The following is a 7,561-nucleotide window of genomic DNA, read 5'->3' on the forward strand; positions in this document are numbered from 1 at the left end:
CTTCAATGATTTTGCAGAATGCGTTTGGTCGGAGACGGGGGAAGGACTGGAAGGAATGAAATAAGACCCCCGAAAATTTCTGTGTCCCGTCTCACCCCCACCCTCAATCCCCCTCTGGCCTGAGCAGCACTCGAGGGGGCTCCCGGAGGAGCGCTACCCGCTCCATCCCACCTCCGGCATCTCAGCCCCGGGAGGGCTGGGCGGTGATGGACGGAGAGAGGGGGGCGGGCAGGGGGGCCGCAAATCGGGGATTGGAGGGGGATTAGAAAGAAACAGATCGGGGCGGGGGTGACAACGACGCCGCCAGGGGTGGTCTTGGCGTGGGAGATGGCGCGGGGGACAGGCTGGCAGTGACCGGCGCTGCCGATGCAGGCTGGGCTTCACTTACCGCGAGCCGTCCCGATTCCACCCGTGAGCGGCCCGAGCCCACGCGTGCCCCAGGCGCTCCGCTCCTTCCACCTGCCCGCCCTGCCAGCCCTCCTCCCCTACCGGCGACCCCACGAGCTCGGCACGTCCCGCGTGGGTCTCGCTGCACTCCCAGGGACCAAATCCTTTACCCAGCCCGACAAACCCCACCAGCTCCGCCGCATCCTGCCTCCTCCGATCTCCCGGTCGGCTCTGGATCCTGCTTCCCACTCTGGTCCCCGTGGGGAGCAAGGTGGGGGGAGCGGTTGGGGCCGGCGGTTCCCTTCCCAACGGGGACCGGTAAGCAGAGACAAAGGCGGTGAAATATCAGTGCCCGGCTAAAGCGACTCCGAGCCCCTTCGAGCCTTTAACTAGATCGTTAGGGGATTATCCGCACCCTGAGCAGCCGCGGGGAGGGGGCAGCGGCCGCCCCGTCCCGTTACCGAGCGCCCCCGGGGACGGCGACGGTGGGAGGCGACTCACGGAGCTGCCCGGGCGCGGCGGCGGCTGGAGACGGGTCTGCGGGGAGAACGGATCGGCCGGCGGAGGGACCGTGAGCGGTACCGGGGCGGGGAGGGGAAGGGGGGGCGCAGGGGCCGCCGTCTGTCGCGCTTCGGGGGCCGGCGGGGGACCCGCGGCTCGCTCTGCTCCCGCCTCCCCCTCGCCTTCCGCGGGGGGCGGAAAGTTTGTGCCCGCGGTGGGGGCACCGCTGGGGGTGTGGGGAGGCAGATCCTGGGGTATCTGGGCAGGATCGTGCGCCGAGAGCCCGAGGGGGCTGACACTGGGGTGCCAGGTGGGGGAGCGGGATTTGGGACGCGGGGCTGTGGACAAGCGGGGTGTCGGGAGTGGGAAGGAGGCAGGGAAAAAAAGGAGGGGGGGTCTCTGTGCCTCCGCGCTGATGGGCTCAGCTTTATCCAGGGCTGTAATCCCCCTGCTCCTGTAATTAAAAACTCCGCATTACAAGGAAAACGGTGTGCAGGGAAATGTAATCAAGTCTGGAGGGGCTTAACCATCTGGTTAAGGTTAGGACCGGCACGGCGGGGGACTTGGCCGGGGGATTTGGCAGCAGCCGCGATCTGGACTCCTCTTAATCTACCGCGGGTCCGAACGCAGCATCTGCGGGGTAATACCGGTGCCCCGGGCAGCGATCGGTCTTGCTGGAGCTCCCACCGCAGTTAACGGGATCTCTCCGAAGGTGGTCCCCTCCTCAGGTGCGTCTGGCTCCGGTAAACAGATTCGGCTGTGGCCCCGGCATCCGGATTGCAGCCCCTTGCGGGGGCCAGCAAAGAAAGGGTTAAGCCGCTGCCGGTGGCCGCGGTTCGGCCCCGCAGCTCCGGGCAGGGCCCTCCTCCGCTGTCCCCGGGAGCCCTAAACTCTTTGAAAGTGCAAGAGGCAAGCGAAGGCGAGGGCGGAGGCGGCGACGCGGGTGCGACTCCTCGTTCCCGGGACTGCCGCGGGGCCATGGGGGTCGGAGCAGGCTCCGGGCGGGGGCAGCTTTTCCTCCGCTCCCTCCTCTTCCTCCTGCTGGTCGGACCCCCGGCGCGCCACCCGGCGCGGGGGCAGCTGCGCTACGCCGTGCCTGAGGAGCTGGAGCACGGAGCCTTCGTGGCCAACCTGGGTGAGGACCTGGGACTGGATGTGTCCACCCTGTCAGCGCGGAGGTTCCGCATCGTGTCACGGGCCGGGGCCAGGCAGCACCTGGAGGTGAACCTGGAGAACGGGATCCTCTTTGTGAACGAGCGGATTGACCGGGAGGAGGTGTGCGAGGCCGGGGGGACCTGCCTTCTCCACCTGCAGCTCCTCGTCGAGAGCCCACTGGAGCTCTACCGCGTCGAGGTGGAGGTGCTGGACATCAACGATCACGCACCCACCTTCCCTTGGCAGGAATATGTGCTGGAGGTGGCCGAGTCTGCCGTGCTCGGCGCTCGCTTCCCACTGGAGAGCGCCCAGGATCCTGACGTGGGCACCAACTCTGTGCACACCTACCGCCTCAGCCCCAACGGCTTCTTCTCACTTGAGGTGCAGACACGCAGTGATGCCAGCAAGTTTGCAGAGCTGGTGCTGGAGCGTGCCCTCGACCGTGAGCAGCAACGCGTGCACCGGGTGCTGCTCACCGCCCTCGACGGCGGCGTCCCCGAACGCTCAGGCACGGCGCACATCCTCGTCACGGTGCTGGACGCCAACGACAACGTGCCTGCCTTCGACCAACCCTCCTACGGTGTGAGCCTTCCTGAGGACGCTCCTGCTGGCACTCTGGTCATCCAGCTCAATGCCACCGACCTGGACGAGGGCCCCAACGGGGAGATTGAGTACTCCTTCAGTGGGCACGCACCGCCACGCGTCCGGGAGCTCTTCCACGTGGAGCCCCGGAGCGGCCAGGTGCTGCTGAAGGGCCGCCTGGACTATGAGCGGGCCAGCCTCCACGAGCTTTACGTGCAAGCCAAGGACCGTGGGCCCTCGGCTGTGGCTGTGCACTGCAGGGTGCTTGTGCACCTCCTCGATGTCAATGACAATGCACCAGAGGTGACCCTCACCTCAGTGTCCACACCCGTGCTGGAGGATGCCCCCCCAGGCACTGTGATCGCTGTCATCAGTGTTCTGGACCGAGACTCTGGGGACAACGGGCGTGTGAGCTGCGAGGTCGGCCCCAATGTGCCATTCGAGCTCCGCTCCTCCTTCCGGAACTACTACACGCTGGTGACCACGCAAGCGCTGGACAGGGAGGTCGTGCCCGAGTACAACGTAAGCATCACGGCTCGAGACATGGGCTCGCCTGCCCTGCTGACCCGCAGCACCCTCACCATCCCCGTGTCTGATGTGAACGACAACGCTCCGCGCTTCCTCCAGCCCTCCTACAGCGTCTACGTGATGGAGAACAACGCGCCGGGTGCCTCCATCTGCTCTGTCAGCGCGTTAGACCCCGACTGCCAGCAAAACGCCTACCTGTCCTACTCCATTGCCGACGGGCACATCCATGGCATGCCCGTGGGCACCTACGTGTCGATCAACTCAGACAGCGGGCACATGTACGCCCTGCGCTCCCTCGACTACGAGCAGATCCGCAGCTTCCAGATCCAGGTGCAAGCCCAGGACGCGGGGTTTCCCCCACTCAGTGCCAACGTCACCGTCCACATCTTTGTGTTGGACCAGAACGACAACGCCCCGGTCATCGTTTGCCCCATGCCGCGCAACGGCTCCGTTGCCACGGAGCTGGTGCCGCGATCGGCCAGGCCCGGCTACCTCGTGGGCACGGTGTCGGCGGTGGATGCGGACGCGGGGCTGAACTCTCGCCTCTCCTACCAGCTCCTCCAGGCTACTGACTTCACCCTCTTCAGCGTGGCACCCGACACGGGGGAGCTGCGCACGCTTCGCTCCTTTCTGGAGCAGGACGCCAGCCGGCAGCAGCTGGTGGTGCAGGTGCGGGATGGGGGGCAGCCAGCCCTCTCTGCCACCGTGTCCCTCCTGCTTTCGGTGGTGGAGACCATGCCCCAGACTCTCTCTGACTTCAGCGAGTTCAGCCTCCCTCCAGAGGTCTCCTCATCCTCCCCGCTCACCCTCTATCTCCTCGTCTCCCTGGGCTCCATCTCCTTCACCTTCCTTCTCGCCATCCTCATTCTCACAGCCATTCGCTGCCGCGGAGAGCGGCGCTCCCGCCAGGGGGACAGCTGCTCGCCACCTCGCTGCCACTGCTGTCCCGGGTCCAGACCCTCCTCTGATGGCCTGAAGACTTCCAACCTGACGGCACAGCCCCCTGCAGGGACCACGGCTGCCACCTGCCTTGATGTGCCTGCGGGCGGCCCCCCAGGCTACTGCTACAAGGTCTGCCTTGGTCCTGAGTCTGCTCAGAGCGACTTCATGTTCCTCAAACCCTGCAGCCCCCCCCGGAACAACGCGAAGGATCCCGGGAAGCGGTCCCGGCCAGACCAGCATCTCCAGGTCTCCAAAGAGGTAACATAACGCCCAGCAGGGCTTAGCAGCACTCCGCAGGTCCCCCCAGCCCCCTCCCTCAGCCTCTGCCACGAGGGAAGCCAGGCACGGCTTCTCCCAGAGAACACCGGAGCCTTTGATCAGTGCGGGAATTAGGAGCCGTCAGGCAGCGGGATCTCCACCGAGCTTCCCGACGGGTCTAATTACCGGGGGAGCGCCGGGCTCGGCTGAGGCGAGAGGAAATCCCTTCTCACCGTCTTTTGTACCCATTAGAGGCAACAGAGATGCTCTGGTGCCCTGGGGGCGGTGGGATAGTGGGGGTGGCTTCTCCTTGGCGCGGGTAAGCAATTCACCCTGGGACAGTGTGAGCATCGCTCTGCTTCCCCTGCGCTGTCAGGGGCCCGCAGTGTCCCGGGCCTGGCTGCTGCTCTGCACCAGGCTGTGCCAGCAGGCAGGGAGTGGGGTCTTCGGGGCAGGATTTTTATGTCAGCATTTGTTAGGTATTGAAATGAGGAATGTCTAATTTTCTCGATGAAAGACTCTCCAAAACACGATTACAAGGATGGAGAGTGATGAGGCGTCTAATCCACTTACGTTTGACTTTTAATAAACCAGCCCTTCCAAGGAGAGCCCAAGACTCTCTGCCAAGAGAGTCTCTCCACGTGTCTCCTTGCACCCCTGGACTCTCTTCCCTAATACTTGATTAGGGAATATACTCTCTTCCCTAATACTTGATTTTCCTGCAGCTTTTGCAACCCTCCTGGGACATCAAGCACACAGCTGATTTTTGCATCTCTCACTATCTAGTACCTCAGACCTGGGCTAAGTAAACATTGCACATGCAAAAGAGGTTTTTGAAAACTAGCAGGAATAGGAAAACCACCTGTGTCTCCCCAGAATGACAGAGTTAAAACTCCCAGAGGCAGAGGACAAGCCCAGAACCATCCCAATATCTCAGGAGGGTGAGGAAGGTCCGGAAGGGAACAGGCTGATTCCATGCTGCCTCAGTTTCCCCAGAACAGGAATGTGCAGCTTGATTCTCCACAAAGAGCACAGGAAAGTGGAGATGTGGTCCTGCATCCCTGCCTGCTGAAGCCTTGTGCTGGCAGGGCTGGGTTTCTTGGCAAAGGGTCCCAGGGCTGATTGACAGAGGGTCCCAATCACCAGCCTTGCTCTTCCCTGTGTTTTCCAGGCCAAGCAGCCCAACACGGACTGGCTGCCTCCGAGCACACAGAGACCTGCCCTGAAAAGGTACTGAGTCCAGCACTGGGGAAACAGAGGGAGCAGGTGGAAGGGGGATATGGGAATGAGGAGGTTATGTCCCACACAGCTTTGAACCAGTCTCTTCTCTTTAGCTCCCAGAGCCTGGAAGATGTGGGAGAAATCCGTAGAGCCCTCCAGAAGGAACACGAGAGGCTGTGCACGCTGGTGACCCCTGTCTCTGGTTAGTATTGGGATACTGGGGCTGCCAAGACCAGACCCTCTGGTCACTTCTGGAGGTGCAGTGGGGGCGTCACTTCCTTGTTCCTTGCTGTGGTGAAGTTCTGTGTGTGGAAGGGATGTCCAGGCACCAGGATGGAGGTTGGTGACACAGGACTTGCGTCCTGGGATGAGGATGTGACCCGAGCTAATCTTTTACTCATCTTTTCTCCAGAGTTTCAGAAGGCTTCAGCAGGCCCCAACAGCATCTGGACACCCCAGTACAGCCCCTTGTACCCAGCTCTGGATTATCAGCACAACGTTTACATCCCTGGCACCCCCACTCTGCTTTCCAGCAAGGATGGGCCCCTCTTCCCAGGCCGGGAGAACAAAAACAGCTTCTCCACCTTTGGCAAGAGGAAGAAGATGACAACTTACTGTGACATGCACGACAGTGTGGTTATCAACAACGACCTGAAATAGCCTGGATGGCTCTACCCTTGGAATCTTCTGCATTATTTTAGCTGCCAGGTCCACCCACAGCACACGCCTCCATGAACGGACCCCTCAAGACTTTATGGAGCTGCTAGGAGAGAGGCTCAACAGAGCATGTGGGAAGGATTTAAGGAGCAAGAGACTGAAAATTACAGGGATTGGGGGGTGGTGGTGAGGGGAATTTCTCCCATCTCATCTTGCAGAGCTGTATTGGCAGCAGGTGCTGTTTGAGGTCCATATGACCAGATTTAAGCAAATCTGCCTTGAGTTTACCCATTCCCATGTCCCCTTAGGGACCATTCACCTCTGTAAACATTGTCACTTCTTTGTCTTGTCTGGCTGTGAATGTACTGAGCTGCATGCCTGTATCTCTGTCCCACTAGGCATGAAAAGTGTGTGCAGACCAGGTCTGGTTCAGCCAAGCCTGACCTTACACACAGGGGCAGTGACCATTGCTCTGTCCCTGAGATCCAGCAGGATGTGTTGCATGCCTAGAGCAGCAGTTGGTGTCTGTTTTCTCTGGGAAGTGAGTACAAAACCCAACCTTCATGAGTGCTTCTCTTCCAGCCCTGACCCAACACTTGCAGGGCTGGACCCAGCCCAGGTCCAGGGCAGAGCCAGCCTTGGCTCAGGAGCAGCACGTGGTGCACACACGGACTGGATGGCCAGAGGGGCTGCCAGCTTAAGCACCTGAGAGATGCACAAGGTGAGGCCCTGCTGGGTAGCTCTCTAGCCCAAGGCAACATCAGCTGAATGAAAAACACTTTCCAACCACTGCAGTGACCCAGCACAGGTGACAGTCTCTTCCAGCCCCTGCCCTCACTCGGATCTCTGTATTTCCCGAGTCCTGAATGCCTGGAGGAAGCCCTGCTCTGGTGCACTGGGGGCCCACCTGCACAGGACAAACATCTCCAAGTGTGCCCTGTTTCTCTTTTAGAACTTTCAGCTGGCAGTCAGGAGCCCTCAAGGGCAGGACTCCAGCCCCAGCACAATCTCTCCCCTGCCTTGTGCACCCTGCACCTGTGCACCAGTCTGTCTGTCATCACTGCCAATTGCTCTGGTCATGGGACAGTTCATTTTGAATCCATCTGTGCAGAACATGACAGCTCTTTCTAAACTGAGTTTGTTTCACTCTGTCTGATTTGTACCAATAAATTGTATTTTAATAGCTCACCCTGGCTCCTGGCTGTCCCTGAGTTGCACATGACAGCAGGGACTGCTGCACAGCTCTGGAGCAGCACTCCCAGCTCCAGGAAACCTGTCTGTCCCTCTGAGTTCTGGAGCAGAGAGCTCCTTTTATGCCTAGAGCTCATTT

At 61.0% G+C, this 7,561-nt stretch overlaps 1 protein-coding gene across 1 annotated transcript; it reads left to right on the forward strand.

Moving 5' to 3' along the window:
• The first annotated feature begins 1,866 nt into the window (after positions 1 to 1,866).
• On the forward strand, positions 1,867 to 7,344 carry LOC132334476 (protocadherin-10-like). Its single transcript, XM_059860565.1, has 4 exons — positions 1,867 to 4,353; positions 5,525 to 5,583; positions 5,688 to 5,776; positions 5,987 to 7,344. The coding sequence occupies exons 1-4, from the start codon at positions 1,867 to 1,869 to the stop codon at positions 6,232 to 6,234; spliced, it is 2,883 nt and encodes a 960-aa protein (XP_059716548.1). The 3' UTR covers positions 6,235 to 7,344.
• The last annotated feature ends 217 nt before the right edge of the window (positions 7,345 to 7,561 follow it).

The sequence above is a fragment of the Haemorhous mexicanus genome, chromosome 15 (genome assembly GCF_027477595.1).
Source record: "Haemorhous mexicanus isolate bHaeMex1 chromosome 15, bHaeMex1.pri, whole genome shotgun sequence".
NCBI classification, from domain to species: domain Eukaryota; kingdom Metazoa; phylum Chordata; class Aves; order Passeriformes; family Fringillidae; genus Haemorhous; species Haemorhous mexicanus.